We start from the raw sequence: 27,194 nt of genomic DNA on the forward strand, positions 1-27,194 counted from the left end.
ACAACCAGTGGATCACTGATGAAATTAAAGGAGAAATTGAAAAATATCTGGAGACAAATGAAAATGAAAATTGTCTCTCATTACCTTTTTACACCATACCAACTTATATGGGATGCAGCCTAAGCGGTGCTGAGAGGGAAACTCATAGCAGCAGTACAGGCCCACCTTAACAAACAGGAAAAATCCCAAATAAGCAACCTTAAACTGAACCTAATAGAATTAGAAAAAGAAGAACAAACAAAGCCCAAAGTCAGCAGAAGGAGGGAAATAATAAAAATGAGAGGAGAAATAAATGAAATTGAAACCAAAAAATCAGTAGAAAGGATTGATGAAACAAAGAGTTGGTTCTTTGAGAAGATAAACAAAATCGACAGACCCTTAGCCAGACTCACTAAGAAAAAAAGAGAGAAGGCTCAAATAAAATTAGAAACGAAAGAGGAGAAATTACAATGGATACCACAGAAATACAAAGGATTATAAGAGCATACTATATGCCAATAAATTGGACAATCTAGAAGAAATGGATAAATTCTTAGACTCATACAACCTCCCAAAACTGAACCAAGAAGAAATAGAGAATTTGAATAAACCAATCACAAGTAAAGAAATTGAAACAGTAATCAAAAGCCTCCCAAAAAATAAAAGTCCAGGACCAGATGGCTTCTCCAGATAATTCTACCAAACATTCAAAGAAGATTTAATGCCTATCCTTCTTAAAATATTCCAAAAAATAGAGGAAGATTGAACACTTCCTAACACATTCTACGAGGCCAACATTACCCTGATACCAAAGCCAGACAAAGACAATACAAAGGAAAACTACAGGCCAATATCGCTAATGAACATAGATGCAAAAATCCTCAACAAAATATTGGCAAACCAAATACAGCACTATGTTAAAAAGATCATACACCATGACCAAGTGGGATTCATACCAGGGTCACTGGGATGGTTCAACATCTGCAAATCAATCGACGTGATACACCACATTAACAAAACGAGGAATAAACACCACATGATCATCTCAATACATGCAGAGAAGTCTTTTGACAAGATCTAACATCCATTTATGATAAAAACTCTCAACAAAATGGGTATAGAAGGAAAGTACCACAACATAATAAAGGCCATATATGATAAACCCACAGCCAACATGATACTCAACAGGGAAAAACTGAAAGCCATTCCTCTGAGAACAGGAACAAGACAAGGGTGCCCACTCCAGCAACTCTTATCTAACACAGTATTGGAGATTTGGCCAGAGCAATTAAGCAAGAAAAAGGAATAAAAGGAATCCAAATAGGCAACAAAAGAGTAAAACTCTCACTATTTGCAGATGACATGATTTTACATATAGAAATCCCTAAAGAATCCATTGGAAAACTATTAGAAATAATCAACAACTACAGCAAAGTCACAGGGTACAAAATCAACTTACAAAAATCAGTTGCATTTCTGTATGCTAATAATGAACTAACAGAAAGAGAACTCAAAAAGACAACCCCATTTACAATCACAACAAAAAGAATAAAATATCCAGGAATAAATTTAACCAAGGAGGTGAAAGACCTATACAATGAAAACTATAAAACATTATTGAAAGAAATCGACGATGACACAAAGAAATGGAAAAATATCCTATGCACATGGATTGGAAGAATAAACATAGTTAAAATGTCCATATTACCTAAAGCAATCTACAGATTCAATGCAAACCCAATCAGAATCCCAATGACATTATTTATGGAAATAAAACAAAGAATACTAAAATTCTTATGGGGCAACAAAAGACCACAAATAGCTAAAGCAATCCTGAGAAAAAAGAATAAAACTGGAGGCATCACAATCCCTGATTTCAAAATAGTATACAAAGCAATAGTAATCAAAACAGCATGGTACTGGTACAAAAACAGACACACAGATCAACGGAACAGAATTGAAAGCCCAGAAATAAAACCACACATCTGCGGACAGCTAATCTTCGACAAAGGAGCTAAGAACATACAATGGAGAAAGAAAAGTCTCTTCAATAAATGGTGCTGGGAAAACTGGATGGCCACTTGCAAAAGAATGAAAGGAGAGCATCTTCTTCCGCCATTCACAAAAATTAACTCAAAATGGAGCAAAGACCTAAAGGTGAGACCTGAAACTATAAAACTCCTGGAAGAAAATATAGGCAGTACACTATTTGACATCGGTCATAAAGGGATCTTTTCAAATTCCATGTCTACTCAGACAAGGGAAACAAAAGAAAAAATAAACAAGCGGGACTGCCTCAGATTAAAGAGCTTCTACAAGGCAAATGAAAGCAGGATGAAAACGAATAGATAACCCACCAGCTGGGAGAAAATATTTGCAAATTATACATCCAACAAGCGGTTAATCTCCATAACATATAAAGAACTCACACAACTGAACAACAAAAAAACAAACCACCTGATCAAAAAATGGGCAGAGGACATGAACAGATACTGTCCCAAGGAAGATATACAGATGGCCAATAGGCACATGAAAAGATATTCAACATCACTAATCATCAGGGAAATGCAAATCAAAACGACACTAAGATATCACCTTACACCTGTTACAATGGCTATAATCACCTAGACAAAAAACAACAAACATTGGAGAGGTTGTGGAGAATCGGGAACCCTAATTCTCTGTTGGTGGGAATGCAAACTGGTGCAGCCTCTATGGAAAACAGATGGAGATTCCTCAAAAAATTAAAAATAGAAATACCTTATGATCCAGCTATCCCATTACTCGGTATCTACCCAATGAACCTGAAATCAACAATCCAAAGAGGCTTATGCACCCCTATGTTCATTGCAGCATTATTCACTATAGCCAAGAAGTGGAAGCAACCCAAGTGTCCCTCGACTGATGATTGGATAAAGAAAATGTGGTCTATATATATAATCAAATACCACTTGGCCATAAAAAAAAAAAAAAAACTGCCCCATTTGCAACAACACCCATGGATCTGGAGGGTATTATGTCAAGCCAAAGAGAGAAAGACAACCACATGATTTCACTCATATGTGGAAAACAAACTAACACACGGACAGAGAGAACTGTTTGGTGGTTACCAGGGGCAAGGGGATTGGGCGCTGGGCACAAGGGGTGAAGGGGTGCATTTATATGGTGACTGACAAACAATAATGTACAACTAAAATTTCACAATGTTACTGGGCCGGCCCCGTGGCTTAGTGGTTAAGTGCGTGCGCTCCGCTGCCGGCGGCCCGGGTTCGGATCCCGGGCGCACACTGACGCACTGCTTCTCCGGCCATGCTGAGGCTGCGTCCCACATACAGCAACTAGAAGGATGTGCAGCTATGACATACAACTATCTACTGGGGCTTTGGGGGAAAAATAAATAAATAAAAATTAAAAAAAAAACAATGTTATAAACTATTAAGACATCAATTTAAAAAAAAGAACCATAACTTATTTGAGAGACAAGATTCAAATGAATAATTAGTGAACAAGCCATTATCTAATAAAATGCTGTGCTACGTAGTACAGAAGCAGGCTTTAAAGCCTGTAGGATTTAGGGATGGGTGAAAAACAATGTGGGCTAAAATTGTCAGAGGCAGATTTATGGAGGGAAGTGGAGTGGTATTACTATACTAGCCAGTATCCAGAATTGAAATCAATCCTGGGATAGAGATTTACGACTGTTCAGTTAAAAGAAATAGTTAATGAGTAGCTACTATAAATTCACTTGCCTAGCAGATTTTGTAAATGGTGAAAACCACTTTTAAGTGAATGTGAAAACCATAGGAAATGATTACAGATTAATACCACATGGAAATGTTCTGTTAGATTTCTTGGGGGGGGGGGTAGGGGGGGGGATGGACAACACCCTGAAAAATATAAACACTGGATTATTAAGAGTGAGTGGCCTTGGTTCAGAAAGTCCAAATTCAAGTAGAACACATTTTTCATTTACTTCCCATTTACCTTGTTTTGACTTGTTTTCTCAATCCCCTCAAATTCTATTTAATATTTTAATCAAATAATACATGGTTACTATTATAAGCAAGATCAGAATTGCATTAAAATATTAATTACATTAATCTATCCTAGAAACAATGAATCTAACGAAATCGATGCTTAAATTCTAAAAATTGTAAACTGCCATGAGTTCTTATTCCTCATCCTAAATAGCCTCTATCTTGGAATTTATCACAGCAAGTCTTCAGAGAAGGTAAAAAATGGGAGTTCAGTTCAATCCTAGATAAATCTCTTTCCCTCTAAAAATATACAGCTCCTCTCTTCTAGAAAATAATTTAGAAATTTACATTGCTTCCTTAATTAATATATTAAGGACTAAAGTTATTGTCTTTTTAAGTTCATCATCCTTTTGCACTAAGATTCCAAAAATACTTTTCCTTGCCCTTGAAAGATATACAATCCTGTGTCGCTTAACAACAGGGATACATTCTGAGAAATGCATCATCAGGCAGTTTCACCACTGTGTGAACATCATAAAGTGTACTTATATAGCCTACTACACACCTAGGCCATGTGGTAGAGCCCATTGCTCCTACGCTAAAAACCTGTACAGCATGTTACTGCAATCAATACTGTAGGCAAGTGTAATGCAACGCTATTTGTGTACCTAAACACCGAAAAGGTACAGTAAAAATATGGTTTAAAAGATAAAAAATGGTACACCTATATAGGGCACTTACCATGAATGGAGCTTGCAAGACTAGAAGGTGCTCTAGGTGAGGCAGTGAGTGAGTGGTGAGTAAACGTGAAGGCCTGAGACGTTACTGTACACTACTTGACAAACACATACACTTAGGCTACACTAAGTTTATAAACAAAAATTTTTCTTCAATAATAAATTAATCTTGGCTTAGTATAACTTTTTTACTTTGTATTTTTTTTTAATTTTTGATTCTTTTGTAATAACACTTAGCTTAAAACACAAACAGAGGGGCCGGCCCTGTGGCTTAGCGGTTAAGTGCGCGTGCTCCACTAGTGGCGGCCCGGGTTCGGATCCCGGGCACGCACCGACACACCGCTTGTCCAGCCACACTGAGGCGGCGTCCCACATAAAGCAACTAGAAGGATGTGCAACTATGACATACAACTATCTACTGGGGCTTTGGGGAGAAAAAGGGAAAAAAAAGGAGGAGGATTGGCAATAGATGTTAGCTCAGGGCTAGTCTTCCTCAGCAAAAAGAGGAGGATTGGCATGGATGTTAGCTCAGGGCTGATCTTCCTCACAAAAAAAATATAAATAAATAAATTAAATAAATAAATAACACAAAGATTGTATAGCTGTACAAAAATATTTTCTTTCCTTATATCCTTACTCTATAAGCTTTTTTCTATTTTTAAAATGTTTTATTTTTCTTTACTTTTTAAACTTTTTGTTAAAAACTAAGGCACAAACCCACACATTAGTCTAGGCCTACAGAGGGTCAGGATCATCAATATTACTGTCTTCCACCTGCATGTCTTGTCCCACCGTAAGGTCTTCAGAGGCAGTAACATACATGGAGCTGTCATCTGCTATGATAACAATGCCTTCTTCTGGAATACCTCCTGAAGGACCTGCTTGAGCCTTTTCATTAGGAGGTGTCACTCTTTTCAGAACTATGTCCATGGTGGTTTGCTTGGTTTGTTTCTTTTTCTCATCATAGATTTGCTTTTAAGCAGATAACACACCACGAACATTCCTCTCTATTAGTAAAAACCTTTCAGTGTTGGGGTCCATGTTCCAAACCTTTTAAGGAGCTTGTTGAGGTCTGCAAAAGCTTCTGCTACACCCTTCACTGTGAGTTTTCTTCGGGATTCTTTTTCTTCTCCTGCAGTTTTTTTCTCTTACCTCTTCTTCAACTATATGTTTCTGTTCCAGTTCCAATAACTCTTCATTAGTCAATTCCTCAGGAACCACCTCTAGGTGATCCTCAGTGTCATCCTCATCCACATCCAGGTGAAAGTTGTTTGCCATCTCAACCACAGTCTTGTTGATTTTTGCAACCTCCTCATTCTTGGCAAATCATTTGAAGTTATGGACGAACCAGAGCGTCTTCTTCCAGATGCCATTCATATACTCCTTGGTGACATCACCACAAGCCCAAGCAAGGTTCTTGATGTAGTCATAGATGTTGTAATCCTTCCAGAATTGCATCGGTATCTTCTCAGTGTCTTCCTCAGTTGCAGCAATAGCCTAGGCAAAGGTCTTCCTCAGGTAGCTGGCCTTAAAAACTGCTACAGGCACACCTCATTTTATTGCACTTCGCAGATATTGCATATTTTACAAGGCCCTCCACCAGCAAAGATTACGACTCACTGAAGGCTCAGATGATGGTTAGCAAATTTTAGCAATTATTTTTTAATTAAAGTATGGACACTGTGTTTTTAGACATAATGCTATAGAACACTTAATAGACTACAGCAGAGTGTAAACACAACTTTTATATGCACTGGGAAACCCAAATATTCATGTGACTTGCTTTATTGCAGTGGCCTGAAACTGAACCTGCAATGTCTCTGAGGTATGCCTATATAACTCCTTGATCCATTGGTTGGATCAAACACCGCTTTGATATTGGGATGAAGATCACCAATAAAAGGAGGATGTCTGGGAGCATTACCAACAATAAGCAAAATCTTGAAAGGTATGTTATTCCCCAAATAGTATTTATCTATTTTGCTGGCATAGCAATTCAGGAGGGCATCTTGGAAGAGGAGCTGGGTCATCCATGACATCTTACTGCTCCAGGTAGTATGTGCTTATTGATATGCTTGAATGCCCTGAGGTTCTCACTGTGCCAGATCACAAAAAGTTTCAATTTGTAGCCTGCCACATTGCCCCAAAGAAAGACTATTACACTGTCCTTAAAAGCCCTGAAACCTGGCATTGTCTTGGCCTCCTTATGGACAAAAGTTCTTTCAGGCATCTGTTTCCAGAATAGGGAGGTTTCATCCATATAGAATATTTGCTCTGGAAAGTAAATTTCCTTCACAACCAGCTTATCTAGAGTTTCCAAAAATTCTTCAGCTGCCCTCACATCAGCACTCACAGACTCACCACTCACTTTCACATTATGTAATGAATAACAATTCTTGAATCGTTTAAACCACCCAGAGCTAGCATTCAATTCAGCAGCTCGCAGTCAAACATCAGCCTTTTCTTTCAACATTGCAAACAAACTTTTTGCTTTGGCTGTGCTCATGACTGTCATGGTGCTGAGAGGGATACGCTTCTGTGTCTTCAACCCAAGTCATTATAGGTTTCTCCACGTCTGATAAAGGCCCTTCTCGAATTTTTGTTAATGTCTTTGCCTTCAAGAAAGCAGATCCTTTCACAGCGTCCCTCACTTTGTTCCTGCTCTTCAAGATCACAGCTATGGTGGAATGGGCATGCCTGACTGGCAAGCAATAACCATCACTGATTTTCCACCTCTGCAGTCCTTTATCACTTTTAATTCAATTTCCAGGTCAATTACTTGACGTGGCCTCTTACTGGCAAAATTAGCAATAGATTTTGTATGCTAGGGGCCATGATGAACAAAACAATAGGAGAGTAAATCAAGCACAAGAGAAAATGATGCAATCCAGAAATGCGGTAAACACAAGACAGATGAGGTTGCTGCTGGCGTAACATGACATACTGTTTTACAGTAAACCTTTTTTCTAATGAGTAGAAACAGTACACTCTAAAATAACAATAAAAAGTATAGTACAGTAAATACATAAACCAGTAACATAGTCTTTTATTATTATTATCAAGTATTATGTAGTGTACATAATTGTATGTGGTATACTTGTATATGACTGGTTGCGCAGTAGGTTTGTTTACACCAGTATCACCACAAATATGTGAGTAATGCATTGCACTATGATGTTATGATGGCTACAATGTCACTAGGTAATAGAAAATTTTCAGCTCCATTATAATCTTATGGGAGTGCCATCATATACGCGGTCCATTGTTGACGAAAACATCATCATGGGGCACATGACTGTATGTTATTACTTCTACTATAAAGAAAAACACTGATTAACTAGGGAATAAAGTTCTCTTTTCCATTCACAATTGGCAGCTTAAGTGGTTCCTGTGGCTTTTTTCATAGAGATATTGACATTAAAATGTTGTTGTTGCGCCTCAAAACATTAATTTCAGAATCTTGCCAAGAGCAGGTGACCCTCTTCACCCAGATTTAAGGCCCAAGCTCGCCACAGGATTTTAAGAAAGGTCTCACAAAGGCTATATACAGTGGAATAATTACTTCCTTAGCTTTGCAACTAATCACTTTGTTTATAAATCCCATCAGTTAACTTGATTCCCCTGCAGCGACAGAATACAGACTCTCCATTCTGAGTCTACCCATCCACTAAAACTAAATTCGAGCTTCAAAACTACCTGCCCGACCTATACATCCATTTAAAATATATCATTTCCAGTTTAGCAAATAACTTTGTACTCTGCAAGATGAATTATACTCAGAAATTCTCTCCCTTTCCCAAATTCACATAAAAGCTAATGAAGTCCATCTACTGATCTGCCTGTTTTGGAGAGATGGCTCAAATAAGCCACAAGCTCATTTTATATGAATGCTGAAAATGTTCCAGAACTGAGCTTAATGGGGTTCACTTATCCTTTGAGATTACTGTGTGAGAAACTATAAAGACCTCCTTTCCTGAGAAAATACCAGAGATTAATTGAAGATAGAAGTACTTAGTTCCTTATAATACTTTATAATTTACACAATATATTATATGTACTAATCAATACCCATATGATAACAGTACCCTTCCTCACTTAAAATAAGCCTAGGTCAGTAAATAATAGGGCAAAAGAAGTTCATCACTAAAACCATTTATAAAATTTTTATTTGTGTTTAATACTATGCTAGAGTTTACACAAAAAAGTGTTAACTACAATGAAACTGAAGCTTGAAACTATCATTGCGGATTTTACAACTTTAAATGAAGATCGTTCTTGTAAAACAATTACTTTAATTATTCCATCCAGTGATAACTCTTAACAGGTAGTCCAAAGGACAGAGCAAGACTCTTGAAACAGTTTTGGGTGAAATGAAATTTATGAAATATTCATATAAAAATTATGCTGCAGGGAGTTCCACTTCCACCTTAGATGCAGAAAGCCTGAAAGAGTGTCACTCCTAATCCAAAAACAATAAAAAGCCAGATAAACTATCATATTACAACATTTCTTGAGCCCATCAAAGAGCTGAGATCACAGGGCAATCAAGTAGCCTGACATCCCAGGAAGGATAGATTCCTCCAAAACACAAGATGCATGGACTGTGTCTCCAAAATCAGAGCAGGGGAGGAAGTCACAGCTGCCAAGCAAGCAAGTAAGAAAAAAAATAAACCCCTAAATTTTTAACAAACTACCACTAATCTATTTTCTGTCTCTATAGATTTGACTACTGTGGCCATTTCATATAAATGTAAAAAAAAAAAAAATGTGGTCTTTTGTGTTTGGCTTCTTTGACTTAGCATGTTTTAAAGGTTCATCCATGCACATAGAAAACTTCATTCTTTTTTATTAACAAATAATATTCCACTGTATATAGATATACTACATTTTGTTCAGATGATGGACATCTGACTTGTACACTGAAAACGATAAAACATCACTGAAGGAAATTAAAAATCTAAATAAATGGAAAGACACTCTAATTTCATGAATCAGAAGACTTTAATATTTGTTAAAAATGGCAGTGCTCTCCAAATCAACCTACAGATTCAAAGCAATCCCTATCAAAATCCCTTTTTTGCAGAAATTGACAAGCTGATCCTAAAACTGACATGTAAATGCAAGGGACCCAGAATAGACAAAACAACTTGAAAAAGAAGAACAAAGCTGGAAGAATGACATTGTCTGATTTCAAAACTTACTATAAAGCTAGAGTAATCAAGACAATGTGATACTGACATAAGGACAGACACAGAAATCAATGAAATAGAACTGAGAAACCAGAAATAAAACCTTATGGTCAACTGATTTTCAGCAAGACTGACGAGACAATTCAATGGGGTAAGAACAGTCTTTTCAACAAACAGTGCTAAGACAACTGAGAAACTATACGCAAAAGAATGAAGTTGGACTCCTCACATCATACATAAAAATTAACACAAAATGGATGAAACCTGAACGTAAGAGCTAAAAACTCTTAGAGGAAAACAGAAGAGTAAATCTTTGTGACCTTGGGTTAGGCAATGGTGTCTTAGATAAACCAAAACTACAAGTGATAAAAGGAAAAACAGGCAAATTGGACTTTATAAAAATTTTAAAGTTTTGTGTTTCAAAAGGCACTACCAAGAGAGTGAAAAGACAATCTACAGAATGGGAGAATATATTTGCAAATCATGTATCTTATAAGGGACTTGTATCTGGAATATATAAATAACTCTTACAACTCAAGAATAAAAAGACAAACAACCCAATTAAAAAATGGACAAAAACTTGATTGAATATCTGTCTTTAGGTGTATAGACATACGCATGTAAATCTTTATATACGATCCAAAGTGATGAGGCAGATATTCTGACCCAAGTTATTCCCAGCACCATGAATTACAGAGTCTGACAGTTTTGATCTTAAGAAAGGAGCTGAGGGGAGAGAAAGGCTGAAGTCAGTATATATTTGAATTTGGAAACATCTTGTACTAATTACTATGGACTCAGTTTAAATCACTTCCTCTAACTGGCAACTTACACTATATCTCATTAAATTGCCAGTTATATCCTAAAATGAAAAATTCTAAATTCCAAATCTTTATATTATACTAGCATTCAAGACAAAAAAATGAAAAGAAAATAAGAAGATGAATTCATACTGAAATAGAGAAGCCAATAAATAGTATTAAGAAAAAAGATAACCCTGTCATAAATCCAAAATAATGGCAGAACAAGAAAGTACATAATTTTACATAAGAATACATATAAGATAATTAATGCAACATACAGCCCCACCAAAATAAGATTAAAACACACAAAAAAACAACAAATGTAATCTCCCTATTATATAAACCACAAGGTTCAAAAGCACACAACACAGGTTAGAAATAGAACTTGTCACTAATTAGGAATGGTGAATTAAGGTTCTATGTAGTATGCTAAGCTTAAAATTCCTATAATTTTCACTGTTTTATTAATGTTATTCTCATTTCACATTTAGAATGACATAATGCATACCTGTATATATACCTATAGAATAGTATATTCATTACTTTTAGAAAGGGAATATTTATATCAACTAACTGCATTTCATCTCTACCTAAAAATTTTAGTAGACTTTAAATAAGACTTTACAAGTTCCAATAAGTTAGTGTTTCACTTACAACATTTAATTTTATAGAATTAATTTAAGTTTTACTATATGGAAAGATTTTCTTTAACACAAAATTTATAAAACATAATCCCAATAAAAATTACATGTCAGAGGGATAAAGTTTATAAGAAGCCAGTCACAAAAATGGTCCCATGATTGTAATCAGTGGCTTTAAAGCTCAGATATACAAAAGAAGCAGAATTGCAGCTCTGCAGTACTCCCATTTGGCCTCTAAGAGCCATACTGACATCTAAAGCAAGACCTGTTTACCTACTCAGCAAGAAAATTAACTGTGGGGAAGATTAAATCTGTTAACACCAGGAGGCCCCTCAAACATTCAGGCTGATGGATAACTATCTCACAGTAAAGTCTAGAACATAATGATTACCTCAGCAACTTTTGGAGGCACTCCATCCCCAAGCACTTCCCTGATGAAACAGTGCTGGCCCATGTAATATGAGAGTCCACAGGTCCTCTTGAAGGCATCTTTCAGTCGTTTCAGCTCTACATCTGTAACTGCAATTCAGAAATAGAAGATGGGTAAGAAACCAGAAGAAAAAAGTCTCTCAAAATCTTTAGATTTTTTTCAACCCAGTTTCCTAATAAAAATTGGCAATTATTACTTCTCTTTCCAGATAAGTAAAACAAACCCAAAGATGTTTTCTCATAATTCTAATATTTTCAAATTTAATCTAGAAAATAAATAAGAAAATTCTTGACCCACTATCTTAAAACGACAGAACATTAAATTATACATACAAATTATAGGCAGGGGCAAGGAAGGAGTAACAAGTGTTTCAAATTAGCAGGTAAGTTAAATGGCATTAGATTCTGGCATTAATATGTTTTCAGCAGCAACACACTTATTTCCTTTAGGATAAAAATTACATTATTTGTACTCCTTGAACAAGCATCTATCCTTGTGGAGGATAGCCCCCAAGTTTAGCCTAGATTTTGTTATCATTTACAAAGAAAGTAATCTATAAATAGATGATTCTATCAACCTACAATTCTTAGACACCCACTATCAAAAAAAAATTACTGAGCCATTACTTTATTTTAGGCATTGAAGACTTTTTTCCACTGAATAGAACAATCCACAATGACAGAAAAATAAATACTCTAATATTATGCAGTCAGTACAATGATCACAATGGAAGCACAGAAACTGGTACCTTTAGCCCATCGTGGAAGAAAGAGAAGACTTCTGCACAGAGAGAATGATTACATAAAATTTTAAAGGCTAACCCAAGCAAAAAGGACAAGCACAAGCCAGGCAGAGATAATAGTTTATTTCAAAGTACAATGATGTATACAGCATATGGAGAATTGTTCCAGTGTTACTGGAACAAAATAAATAAGGCAGGGAGTCATAAATGATAAACCTAGAGAGGCAGGCAATGACCAATTCACAGAGATTCTGTTCTGTTACAATAAGGAAGGGATACAGTCAGATATAATTCAGATACAAACTCTAGGCAGATAGGAAACAGGGCACAGTCAGATACAATTCAGATAGTTCACTCTACCAGCAGTGTATAGAACAGAACAAACCTGGAAGCAAAAAGTAGACTGCTACTACAAGAAGAAAAGAAGGAGCTAACTCTGGGAAATAGCTAGAAGAACAAGTCATTAGAAGTTAAAGCTTGAATCAGAGGAGAAGCAATCTAGAATAATACCCCGGATTCTATCCTGGGAAACTTGAAGGATGGTAATATCATATAAAAACGGAATGTAAGAAAAAGAGTAAGTAAAGAAGAAAAGATGATAAATTCTGGTAAGGACATACTGAGTTAAGAGGAACCTTGGGGAGATCCATTGGGCTTTTACAATTATGACTGTAAAACATAGGAGAGGTTTGATGGGCATCATCAGCATATAGGTGGCAATTAAAAACCATCAATAAGAAGCACAATGAGATAGAGACAAAACTGAAAGAAACCAATGCCTACAGTGTCTGCAGAGGAAGAAAAAATACTCAAAGAAGATTGACAAGGAATAGTTAGGGCTGGCCCTGTGGCCTAGTGGTTAAGTTCAGCACACTCCACTTCAGCAGTTGGGGTTCATTTCCTGGGCGCAGATCTACACCACTCATCAGTGGCCATGTTGTGGGGGTGACCCACATACAAACAGAAGAAGATTGGCAACAGATGTTAGCTCAGGGCGTATCTTCCTCAGCAAAAAAAAACAGATTGCTGGGAAGATGGTGGCATAAGAGAACTCTGAACTCACCTCTTCCCACAGACACAACAAATTTACAACTGCTCTTGGAACAATTACCCCTGAGAGAGAACTGAAAACTGGATAAAAACAACTCCCACAACAAGGAACCGTTCTGACTGAGGTGGAAGAGGCAGAAATTCCTTTCTGGAGAGGAAAAAGCCACATTTTTGGCACAGCACTTCAGCTGGAAGCAATCTTAAGCCACACAGGGGATTAGCCCCACCTTCAATGCCTGAAACAACTGTGTGCTGCCACACCTGGGGCCAGGGCTGGCCTCACCCAGCTGCACTCCTGAAAGAGATGACAACAGCCTTGCAGGCTGGAGGCCTACAGCAATTGTAAGCCCCTGAGCCTAACAACCAGCTATGCTGGGGGCCTACTCACTTAACAGAAAAACTGCAGCAGGAATGCGCTATTAGACCTTGCAGCCAACTGTGCTGGGGTTCCCCATGCCCGATAAAGTGACCAAAGGCACCAAAGCAGCCACACACAGCTGAGCATTACAACCAGCCAGCCAGGGGGACAGCCTAGCCTCCCTGTACACCTGCCAACAAGAGCAACCCTGCCACAAGAGAAGGACACACAGAGCCCACACAGGGGACACTCCTGCAACATCTGGAACTGCTGACAAGAGGGAAGCACAGTGCTAGGCCTCATAAGGCATCTCTTACCTAAAGCCACCTCTCCAAGATCAAGAGACGTAGTTGATCTACCTAATAAACAGATATAAACACAGAGACAGAGGCAAAATGAGGAGACAAAGGAATATGCTCCAAATAAGGGAACAGGATAAATTCTCAGAAAAAGAACTAAACGAAACAGAGATAAACAATCTTCCTGATAAAGACTACAAACTAATAGTCATAAGGATGCTCACTGATGTTAGGAGAAGAATGGATGAATTCAGTTAGAACTTCAACAAAGAATTGGAAAATATAAAAAAGAACCAATCAGAAATGAAGAATACAATAATGGAAATAAAAAATTCACTAGAGGGACTCAACAGCAGAGTAGATGATACTGAAGAATGGATCACTGAGCTGGATGAAAGACTAGAGGAAATCACCCAAGCTGAATAGATAAAAGAAAAAAGAATTAAAAAATCGAGGAGAGTCTAAGGGACCTCTGGGACAACATCAAGCGCACTAACATCCGTATTATACATGTCCCAGAAGGAGAAGAGAGAAACAAAGGGGCAGAGAATCTATTTGAAGAAATAACAGCTGAAAACTTTCCTAACCTAAAGAAGGAAACAGATATCCAGATATAGGAAGCACAGAGAGCACCAAACAAGATAAACTCAAAGAGGCCCACACCAAGACACATTATAAATAAAATGGCAAGAGTTAAAGCTAAAAAGAGAATCCTAAAAGCTGCAAAAGAAAGGCAACAAGTTACACACAATGGAAACCTCATAAGACTATCAGCTGACTTCTCAGCTTACAAGCTAGAAGTGAGTGGCATGATATATCTGAAGTGCTCAAAGGAAAAAACCTATAGCCAAGAATACTCTACCAAGCAAGGTTATTATTCAGAATAGAAGGAGAGATAAAGCGTTTTCCAGACAAGCAGAAACTAAAGGAGTTTATTACCAATAAACCAGCCTTACAAGAAATGCTAAAGGGACTTATTTAAATAGAAAAGACCACAAATGGGAATAAGAAAATTATCAAAAACAAACAATAAAATCATTGATAAAGGCAAAGATACAGTAAAGGTAGCAGATCAACCACCTATGAAGCTAATATGAAGGTCAAAAGACCAAGGTACTAAAATTATCTGTTTCTATGATAAGAGGATAACGGATACACATGCACAAAAAAGAAGTTAAACATGATATCTAAAACATAAAATGTGGGAGGAGAAGAGTAAAAGAGTAGAGCTTTTAGCAAGAGGTCAAACTTAAGAGACAATCAACTTAATATAGATTGCTATATACGTAGGTTATTATATATGAACCTCATGGTAATGACAAACCAGAAACCTATAATATAATACACAAAAAATTAAGAGAAAGGAACTCACACATAATACTAAAGAAAGCCAACAAACCACAAGGAAAGAGAGCAAGAGAAGAAGAAAGGAACAGAGAAGAACTACTAAAACACCCAGAAAAAAAGTAACAAAATGGCAATAAGTACATACTTATCAATAGCTACTTTACACATCAATGGACTAAATGCTTCAATCAAAAGACACAGCGGGGCTGACTGGATAAAAAAACAAGACCCATATATATGCCACATACAAGAGACACAATTCAGATCTAAAGACACCCACAAATTGAAAGTGAAGGGATGGAAAAGGATACTCCATGTAAATGGCAATGAAAAGAAAGCTGGGGTAGCAATACTTATATCAGACAAAAGAGACTTTAAAACAGAAATTGTAACAAAAGACAAAGAAGGGCACTACATAATGATAAAGGGAACAATCCAACAAGAGGATACAAAACTTGTAAATATCTATGCACCCAACGTACGAGCACCTAAATATATAAAGCAATTATTAACAGACATAAATAGTGAAATAGACAGTTACACAATAATAGTAGGGGACTTTAACACTCCACTTATACCAATAAATAGATCATCCAAACAGAACATCAACAAGGAAACATTGGCCTTAAATAACACATTAGACCGCGTGGACTTAGTAGGTATATACAGAACATTCCATCCAAAAACTGCAGAACACACATTCTCTTCAAATGCACATGGAACATTCTCCAGGATAAATCACATATTAGGCCACAAAACAAGTCTCAATAAATTTAAGAAGACTGAAATAATACCAAGCATCTTTTCCGACCACAATGGTATGAAACTAGAACTCAACTACAGGAAGAAAACTGGAAAAGCCACAAATATGTGGAGATTAAATAAAATGCTACTGAACAACGACTAGGTCAATGAAAAAATCAAAGGAGAAATCAAAAAATACCTGGAGACAAATGAAAATGAAAATACAACATGCCAAAATTTATGAGGTACAGCAAAAGCGGTTCTAAGAGGGAAGTTGATAGCAATACAGGTCTACCCCAACAAACAAGAAAAGTCTCAAATAAACAATCTAACAGTGCACCTAAAGGAGCTAGAAAAAGAAGAACAAAGTCCAAAATCAGTAGAAGGAAGGAAATAATAAAAATCAGACCAGAAATAAATGAAATAGAGACTAAAAAAACAATAGAAAAAAATCAATGAAATGAAAAGCTGGTTCTTTGAAAAGATAAACAAAATTGATAAACCATTAGCTAGACTCACCAAAAAAAAAAAGAGAGAAGGCTCAAATAAATAAAATCAGAAATGAGAGAGGAGAAATTACAACAGAACACCTCAGAAATACAAAAGATTATAAGAGAATACTACAAAAAGCTATATGCCAATAAACTGGATAATCTAGAAGAAAAGGATAAATTCGTAGAATCATACAACCTTCCAAAACTGAATCAAGAAGAAATAGAGAATTTAATCACCAGTAAGGAGATCAAAACAGTAATCAAAAACCTCCCAAAAAATAAAAGTCCAGGGCCAGATGGCTTCCCTGGTGAATTCTACCAAACATTCAAAGAAGACTTAATACCTATCCTTCTCAAACTCTTCCAAAAAATTGAAGAGGAGGAGAAGCTTCCTAACTCATTCTATGAGGCCAACATTACCTTGATACCAAAACCAGACAAGGACAACACAAAAAAAGAAAATTACAGGCCAATATCACTGATGAACGTCGACGCAAAAATCCTCAACAAAATACTAGCAAAATTAAAACACCACCACATTAAAAAGATCATACACTGGGGCCGGTCCAGTGGTGTAGCAGTTAAGTGCATGCACTCAGCTTCGGCAGCCTGGGGTTCACAGGTTCGGATCCTGGCGCACACCAATGCACCACTTGTCAAGCCATGCTGTGGTGGTGTCCCACATAAAGTAGAGGAAGCTGGGCACAGATGTTAGCCCAGGGCCGATCTTCCTCAGCAAAAAGAGGAGGACTGGCATCGGATGTTAGCTCAGGGCTAATCCTCTTCACCAAAAAAAAAAAAAAAAAAAGATCATACACCCTGATCAAGTGGGATTTATTACAGGGATGCAGGGATGGTCCAATATCCGCAAATCAATCAACGCGATACACCACAATAACAAAATGAAGCATAAAAATCACATGATCATCTCAATAGACACACAGAAAGCATATGACAAGATACAGCATCCATTTATGATAAAAACCCTGAATAAAATGGGTACAGCAGAAAAGTACCTCAACATAATAAAGGCTATATATGACAAACCCACAGCTAACATCATACTCAACGGAGAACAACTGAAAGCTATCCTTCTAAGAACAGGAACTAGACAAGCATGCCCACTTTTGTGTGTGTGTGAGGAAGATTAGCCCTGAGCTAACATCGGAAGCCAATCCTCCTCTTTTGTTGCTGCGGAAGACTGGCCCTGGGCTAACATCCGTGCCCATCTTTCTCTACTTTATATGGGATGCTGCCACAGCATGGCTTGACAAGCAGTGCATTGGTGCACGCCTGGGATCCAAACCTGCGAACCCCGGGCCACCGAAATGGAGCATGTGCACTTAACCACTATGCCCCCACACCAGCCCCAAGGATGCCCGCTTTTGTGTGTGTGTGCGAGGAAGATCAGCCCTGAGCTAACATCTGCCAATCCTCCTCTTTTTGCTGAGGAAGACTGGCCCTGGGTTAACATCCATGACCACCTTCCTCCACTTTACATGGGACGCTGCCACAGCATGGCATGACAAGCAGTGCGTCAGTGCACGCCCGGGATCCAAACTGGTGAACCCTGGGCTGCTGCAGCAAAGTGCGCGCACTTAACCGCTTGCACCACTGGGCTGGCCCCAGGATGCCCACTTTTGACACTCTTATTTAACATATTATTGGAAGTCCTACCCAGAGCAATCAGGCAACAAAAAGAAATAAAACGGATGCAAATTGGAAAGGAAGAAGTGAAACTGTCACCATTTGCAGATGACATGATTTTATATACAGAAAACCCTACAGAATTCACCAAAAAACTTTTAGAAATAATAAATGAATACGGTAAAGGTGCAGGATACAAAATCAACATACAAAAATCAGTTGCTTTTCTATACACTAACAACATAGTAGTAGAAAGGGAAATTAAGAATACTATCCCATTTACAATTGCAACAAAAAGAATAAAGTACCTAGGAATAAATTTAACCAGGTAGGTGAAAGATCTGTACACTGAAAACTATAAAACAGTGTTGAAAGAAATTGAAAAAGATACAAAGAAATGGAAAGATATTCCGTGCTCTTTGATTGGAAGAATTAACATAGTTAAATGTCGATACTTCCTAAAGCAATCTACAGATTCAATGCAATCCCTATCAAAGTTGCAACAACATTTTTCACAGAAATAGAACAAAGAATCCTAAAATTTATATGGAACAACAAAAGACCCCAAATAGCCAAAGGAATCCTGAGAAAAAAGAACAAAGCTGGAGGTATCACACTCCCTGATTTCAAAATATACTACAAACCTATAGTAACCAGAACAGCATGGTACTGGCACAAAAACAGACATGCAGATCAATGGAACAGAATCCAGAGCCCAGAAATAAACCCATACACCTATGGACAGCTAATTTTCAACAAGGGAGCCAAGAACATACAATGGAGAAAGGAAAGTCTCTTCAATAAATGGTGTTGGAAAACTGTACAGCCACATGCAAAAGAATAAAGTACACCATTATCTTTCACCATCCACAAAAATTAACTCAAAACAGATGAAAGACATGAATGTAAGACCTGAAACCATAAAAACTCCAGAAGAAAACATAGGCAGTGTGCTCTTTAACATCGGTCTTAGCAACATATTTTCAAGTACCATGTCTGACAAGGCAAGGAAAACAATAGAAAAAATAAACAAATGGGACTACACCAAACTAAGAAGCTTCTGCACAGCAAAGGAAACCATCAACAAAACAAAAAGACAACCTAACAATTAGGAGAAGACATTTGCAAACCATATATCTGATAAGGGGTTAATATCCAAAATATATAAAGAACTCATACATGTCAACAACAAAAAAAATAACAACCAGGAGGGCGAAAGGGGTGATTCACACATGTGTATGGTAATGGATGGTAATTAGTCTTTGGGTGGTGAACGTGACGTAATCTACACAGAAATCGAAATATAACGATGTACAGCTGAAATTTATATAATGTTATAAACTAATGTTACCTCAATAAAAAAATAATAATAAAAGAAAAATAAATGTTTAAATATTAATTTAAAAAGAATAGTTAAAACATGAGAAACAAAAGAGTGTGGTCTCCAAAAGACAGGAAGAAGGGCCTAGTCCACAGTCTCAAGTAAGGCAGAAAGGACCGGCAAGATAAAGACTGAAGAGTGCCTGGCACATAGATTATCATTGAATAAATGTTTGTCATAGGGAGGGAAAGTTCATGGTTTAGCAACATGTAAGGCAACGATAAAACACTAAGAACTAATACTTGAATAAGTAGCTAGAGAAAAGTGTGAATACTAGATATTTAATTCATTAAAAATTGGACTGATAATATTAACATCCCCAATATACTGACAAGAGATTTTCACATATTGAGGTATATGGGGTAACCATTTGGTTCAAAACTGATTCAGCTTGAACTAAAAAGCTTGACTATGGCCTACCAAACATACATTGTACATTTGCTTTAACCATTAAAGTAAAGAATCCACTCTCAAGATAACAATGCATACTTCCCCTCCCCTCCTACACCCTATTGGTAATGCCAGGATTAGTCCCTTTCCTAACATCAGGGTCATGTTGACCTGCTAATTTGCAATTAAATACCTCTTTGAAACTTGGATGAAAATGTATCCTGGGTGTGTTTTTTGTTCTAAAAAGATATAAGACTGTAGTGAAAACCATGCTTCTCCAGAACACTTTCTAAGGCCTTCCCAGGTTACAATCCTCACTCTGGCTCAAGTAAAACTCACCTTACTTCTCTTATCTATAGAATGCTTATTGGTTATTTTGCATTGACAATACTAATTTTTTTTTTCCTTTGTAGAAGGCAAAAATGAAAAATAGAACAAAGCTCATCTTATAAATTACTGTAATGGAGAAGAAATGACTTCAGCTATTGGAATACCTATTTCTTCAAGATGTCTAATTTTCGTTAATGGCTTTACTAACAAATTAGGATGCTCATAGTCTAGTGGAGGAGACAAGAAAATCAATCATTGGGATATAAAATGATAATCTCATACACTGCTGGTTACGGATTATTTGAAGGACTGTTTGGTAATATGTTTAAAAAAATAGCAATCTGATGACTAATGAATTTATTCATTTATAACCTGAGAAAATGTATACATAGGCTTTTTAAAGCATTTAAAAAAAGCAAACAACGTCCGTCAACAGAGGACAGATTAAATAAGTTATTGTATATGCTCAAAATAGAATATCAAAATATTGCCACAGATCCATATTTACTGAAAATAAACCCACTAACAATTGGTTAATCTGTAGACAAGAAGTACAGAAAACTGTTCATTGTACAAGTGAGACTGTGAAAACTTTAAAAATTTAGGCAAGACAGGAAATAGAATAGAATCAAGCCTAGTAAAATTTTAAGGTACAAAAACATAATATTAATGTAGTTATTTTAGTTTTAGAAACAAAAAGCAATTTCAGAAAAAAATGAAAACCTGAACATGTGTTTTTTTATTTCTTCTCTCTCTAGATCTCACTAAAATTATAGCAAGAATAAAAAAAGATATAAATTCACAAGGACAAAGAGAACAGGAGAAGAGAGAACTGAGGACCTAGGAGATAGTCAAATTTTTCTGGTGGGAACATTAAGTATCTAGAGGAGTGGTGACTGACCTAAGCAGACCAAAGAAAGTTGAAACCTAAGCAGTAGCAGCAGTTGGGAAATGTGAACAAGAAGTAAACTAATTTATCCTGTCCAGAACACCCAAAAAAGGCTCAGGAATTGATGGTATCAATTATGACAAAAGGCAGAGGGGTAAAGGTGGGACTAAAGAGAGACTGGTTGAAAGTCTATGTGAGGAATGGTTAGACTCTCAAGTCCCTTGCAGCAAGATGCAGTCAGGCACCAGTATACCACCTACCCACACAACTACCACTTTCACACCAACCTTTTACATGTAGATATATATCAAAAGACTGGAGATACATTCTCTGGAGAAACTAAGACAGAAAGGCTCCATACATGGAAACACCAGATGCAGCTGAAAGCTATAGAAGGGATAATGAGGTATGAAAAAAGAGGAAGACTAAGTGAGCATTTGCATCTAGCCACCCGCCCTTACCCTACTCTGACATGTAAGCCACAAAGGCAGAATAAATGAGGACTCTTCTTTGAAGAAAGTAAATGAGCCTAGAACAAAGATCTACCGCTACTGACATAGGGTGAGGGGAGGGTCTCCATTCTCCCTATAGAAATGGCTGGGTTCTTAACTAATTACCCAGCAGGAAAATCCACAAGTCAACAGGCGATATAGTCAAACACCTAAGTCTTCCAATCAACCTTTTAATGCATCACTCTTAAAAATAAACGAGCAGCTTGGCAGTTTTTATAAAGTTAAGCATATACTTACCCTATGATCCATCAATTCCACTCCTTGTTATTTACCCAAGAGAAATGAAAACACTGTACAGAAATGTATATTGCAGCTTTATTAATAATAGCCAAAAAACTAGAAACAACAACCCCTTTGTCCATGGATAGGTGAATAAATAAATGTGGTATATCCATAAAATGAAATACTATTCTGCAAAAAAAATGAAGAAACCCCTGATTAATGCAACAACATAAATGCATCTCAAAAACTATGCTGAGTAAAAGAAGCCAGATACAAAAGAATCAGTATGATTCTTTTGCACTGTATAACTGTGTTATATGAAAGTATTAAAGAGGCAAAACTAGCTATGATGATAAAGATAGTGATTGACAGATGGTGGCGTGAGGGGCGTGTGAGTGGGACTGTAGGTAACAGAGACTGCAAAGAGGTAGGAGGGAAGTGATGGAAATGTTTCATATAATTGATTGGGGTGATAGTAACATAAGTGAACATATTTATCAAAATTTATTAAACTGAATAATTAAAATCTTTGCATTTTATTGTATGTAAATTATATATCAACGGAGTGGACTTTTAAACAATGAATGAACAGCTAAGGAACACCAAACATTGAGGAAGATTCCAACAAGAAAGGTACCAAAACAAATAGGGGAAAGAGGGGTGAACGGAAATAATGAAGAAAGAAAAAAAAAAACATTAAAACCTCCAAAGAGTCTTAGAGAAGAAAAAGAAAATTACATCCAAGTAAGAATACAGTACTATAAAAATGTAACAATGAGAAAGTAAAAACAATCTCTTGCACCCTTTCCCAACAAGCTACAAGAGAATGTCCTACAACAAAATGAAAGGGTAAACAAAGGAAGGAAAACAAAGGAAATACTGACTCCAGCATGAGAGAGGTAAAGGGAATTCCCAGGATGATTATGATATGACATCCCAGGAAGACAACTGTGCAGTAGGCCTAGAGAACAAGACTAGATTAGAAATGAAGAAGTGCTCCAAAATAAAAAAGGACAGCAGGACAGTAAACCAACTCATACAGTTGACCATGATGGGAGTAACTTTAAGAGGTATTTCACCTTCAAAAAATAAATCTCGGGGGGCGCGTGTGCTCTGCTGCTGGCGGCCCAGGTTCAGATCCGGGCCACGCATCGACGCACCGCTTGTCAGGCCCTGCTGTGGCAGCATCCCACATAAAGTGGAGGAAGATCAGCAGGGATGTTAGCTCAGGGCCAGTCTTCCTCAGCAAAAAGAGGAGGATTGGCATGGATGTTAGCTCAGCACTGATCTTCCTCACAAAATTAATTAATTAATTAATCAATCAATCTATCTATCTCAGGGCCGGCCTGGTGGCATAGTGGTTAAGTTCGCGCATTCCACTTTTTGGCGGCCCAGGGTTCACCGGTGGTTCAGATCCTGGGTGCAGACCTACTCACCATTCATCAAGCCATGCTGAGGTGGCAACCCACACAGAAGAACCAGACAGACCTACAACTAGGATATACAACTACGTACTGGGGCTTTAGGGAGAAAAAAGAGAAAAAGAGGAAGATTGGCAACAGATGTTAGCTCAGGACCAATCTTCCTCAAAGAAATAAATAAATAAAAAATAAAAATAAAAAAATAAATCTCAAGGACTGGTTTTACTTTCGGTTTTTCTTAACAAACTAATGAAGTGGAGAGACATTTCAAAGTACACCTGTAACACTCTGTCATGAGAGTTAAGAAACCAACCAGTATCTTATTGAAAGCTATAGGGACAAAACCATAATCCCTCCTCAAACAGGAAATTTAAGTGTGAACAGAAGACAAGAACAAGAAAACACTAATGGCAATGAACCAAGGGAGAAATTTTTCTTTTCTCATATCAAAACAGATTTTCAAAGGAATTTAACACAAATCTCATCCAACAAAAAGCCTTGGTGATTTCAAGACATCTCAGTTTTTTAAATATTCAATTGGTGAGAATTAGTAACTCAGAATCAAAGATGATCTGGTAAGAAAAACAAAGTACTTGATAATCACTTTCTGACTATAGCACAAAAGAAGTAAAAGCAATTACACAGGAAGGGCAGATACTGGAACAGAGATAAAGATTACGGTGTTCACCACTGAAACAGAATCCTTCCAGTAAGACTCTCTTGAAATGCAAAAAATAAAGATTAAAAAATTTAAAGCTACTGAGCCCTTATCATATGCCACAACACTGTGCTAGGCAATGAGGAACAGAAAACTAATAAGACATTCAACTCTGCCTTCAAGGAACTCACAGCTAAGAGACAGACACGTTCATAAATAATGACAATATTTTAAATATTGTAAATATGAAAGACATAGTTGTGCACAGAGGAAGAAGACCTAAAAGGGGGGGAATAGTGCTCTTAAACTATATTACTAAGCACAACTTAGAGCAAGACAGCTAACTGCATCTAGTGACTACTTGCATATATACTTTTTTGTAAAGATCTTATTGTAAATTCTTCTTAAATTTGATCAACTATAGCATGACATTCTAAAGACCTATTTGATCTATAATAAACCTAACATAGCAACTTATCAACATAAACAACCTAATCACCAGTTACAATAATGTTTTTAAGAGAAAATTGTAGTCTTCTGGGAGAAGATTTACAGGTTATATCAACTGACTGTGACTAATGTGTCTGCCTTTGAGTTCACTGTGATGGGAAGGAGAACAGATAACTTCAGGAATTCCCCATGTGGTTTAAGGCCTTCAACCTCCTCACCTGAACAGGAGACAGAACAGCCCTTAGACATAAACAACGCTGCTAGCCCTGAATTTGTGCTTCCTGGATTCCTCTCATCCCAGATTTTCCCATTCTCTTTCATCACTTGGTTTTCAGGGCAGGATGAAGACAACAGTGTACTCTGGTGAGCTAATGGGGAACACTGAATTCACTCCAGGCAGTCTATGTCGCACTGAAGGACTTCATATTCAGGGCAGTAGGTGCTGATAAGCAACCTATGCTTCTTCAATACTCTCCACTATTTCTGAACCACATTACATCTGATCCTTTACAGCATTATCAATAAATATTACCTAAAAAAATGAAAATACGTGCATAACTCCAACTCAAAAGGCCAGAAACATAAGGCATCTCCCTTATACATCACTATTCTCAGACCCAACATTGGGTAGAAAAGCTGTATGAATAAAAACATTCTGTGGCTCCTTTGCTCTGGAACACAAGTACAGGCATAAAAGGAATTACTGGAGGTAGTAAAGAGTGATGATGCAAAGCTCAAAAACTGAAATACCTACAGGGACCAGGAGGGTAAGATAAATGATGAAGTGGGCCAGGTAGGGTCTGTGATACCCAGAGAGCACATATCCCTTCCACAGGGTAGGTGCTACTAAGTTCCAAGCATTTGCAGCAATGTGGCCATGAAGAAACCAGGAATGTGAATTTTTTGTAAACTGTCTCTACTTTAAAAGTGTTGGCAGAGTTAGTTTTCCTGGGTTTCTCTCATGTATACATGTTATTAATCTCTGTTTCATTTTCTCCTGTTAAAAAATAATAATAAAATAAATAAAAACACAAAAGTGTTGGCAGCTGATTTTTAAGAAATTTTAAACAACTCAATATGGCCCACCAGCTGCCAGGTTTGGCAACCTCTGACCAAATAGTTAAGGGCACAAACAAAACACACATATGTTCAAATCCACCTGTCACTTACTAGCTGTGAGAACATGGACAAGTTACTTAATATCTCTGTGCTTCAGCATACTCATCCGTAAAAGGGATATAATAACACCTAATTCCTGGCAGTGTCATAACAATTTAATGAGAATATATAAAGAGACTTAATAAAGACAGGAAAATAATGGATGCTAAATAAATGAGTCTGGGAGGAGGGGATTTTTAGCAGTAATGAGGGTGTCACCTGCTCACTTTCTACTCCTAACTGCGGAGGAAAGTTGTGAAAATGAGGACTGGAGAAAGGAAGTAAAAGCCAAACAAACAATAACAACAAATTTTTCTGCCCCATCCTCTTTTTTCCTTATCTATAGACCAATATCACCATCTCAGCTGACCTAGCTGCCATCTAACATTGGAACAAAGGGGCAGGAAAGAAAAGGCAGAAAGTGGAAGAGGAAGAAGGGAAATATCACGAAGAGGAAGGTAATTTCTGCAGCTTTGACAGATAACCATTAGGGAAGAGTATTGTTATTCATTGTAAAGAATGTACCCAAGTCACTGCATTAGATTTGAGCATGAGTGCTGTCTTACTCAAAGCCAGGTCAAGTCACATTACTATGAGTATTCATAAACACTTTAAAAGGTCATTAACATCCCATAAAATTATAAACAAAATCTTCCTTCAGAAAACAGTTTGCTATCAACATTACATAAAAGAAGCAAGTCAGGAGTCCCCTGGTCTTAACAGATCAAAGGTTCACAATCTGGTAATTCTGCTGCAGTCGCTGGCTACAGGTTGGAATAAATTTAATATTTACTCAAAAGCATGGTACATTCATTTCCTGTATTATATCTATCTATAAAAGCTCTTAATCATAGGTGAACTAAAGTCATCAAGAATTCAATATATACACATTTTATGAAGACTACCTTATAACAAATTAAAGAATGGGGCTTATTCTATTTAACCCATAGATCAAAGACAAGACTAATTTAGAGTTCACTAAATCCAAGACTTCTTTAGAAGGTATTTTTTAATTTGTTTTAAAAATACAAACAAGAGCAGAAAAAACATTTCACAGTTTTGTTTGTCTAGCAGTTTCTAGTTACACAGTAATCCAAGTATATTCTGAGTAGCCCATACAACTACATGAAATATCATGAAAACTGTATAAAACTATGTATTTTGCCTATTTATATATATATATATATATATATATATATAAAATAATTGGCAATAGTTTGTTGGGTGCTATGGGAGATGCAAAGATAAGGTATGGTCCTTGGTTTTAAAAGCTTAAAATCTGTCAACAAATATCTGAGCATTTATTACAGGCCAGGCACTGTGTTATACCTTTATTCCATAAGTTC

At 36.9% G+C, this 27,194-nt stretch overlaps 1 protein-coding gene across 2 annotated transcripts in view; it reads right to left on the reverse strand.

The window, feature by feature from the left end:
* The window catches only part of USP32 (ubiquitin specific peptidase 32), a 230,091-nt gene that overhangs the window by 153,695 nt on the left and 49,202 nt on the right, over positions 1-27,194 (reverse strand). For both annotated transcript variants that reach the window (XM_004434819.3, XM_014790920.2), the window contains exon 2: positions 11,718-11,845. In XM_004434819.3, coding sequence (XP_004434876.1) covers positions 11,718-11,845 — 128 coding nt within the window. The remainder of the gene's footprint in view (positions 1-11,717; positions 11,846-27,194) is intronic.

Source organism: Ceratotherium simum, chromosome 16, assembly GCF_057802395.1.
Source record: "Ceratotherium simum simum isolate JZ-2026a chromosome 16, ASM5780239v1, whole genome shotgun sequence".
Lineage (NCBI taxonomy): Eukaryota > Metazoa > Chordata > Mammalia > Perissodactyla > Rhinocerotidae > Ceratotherium > Ceratotherium simum.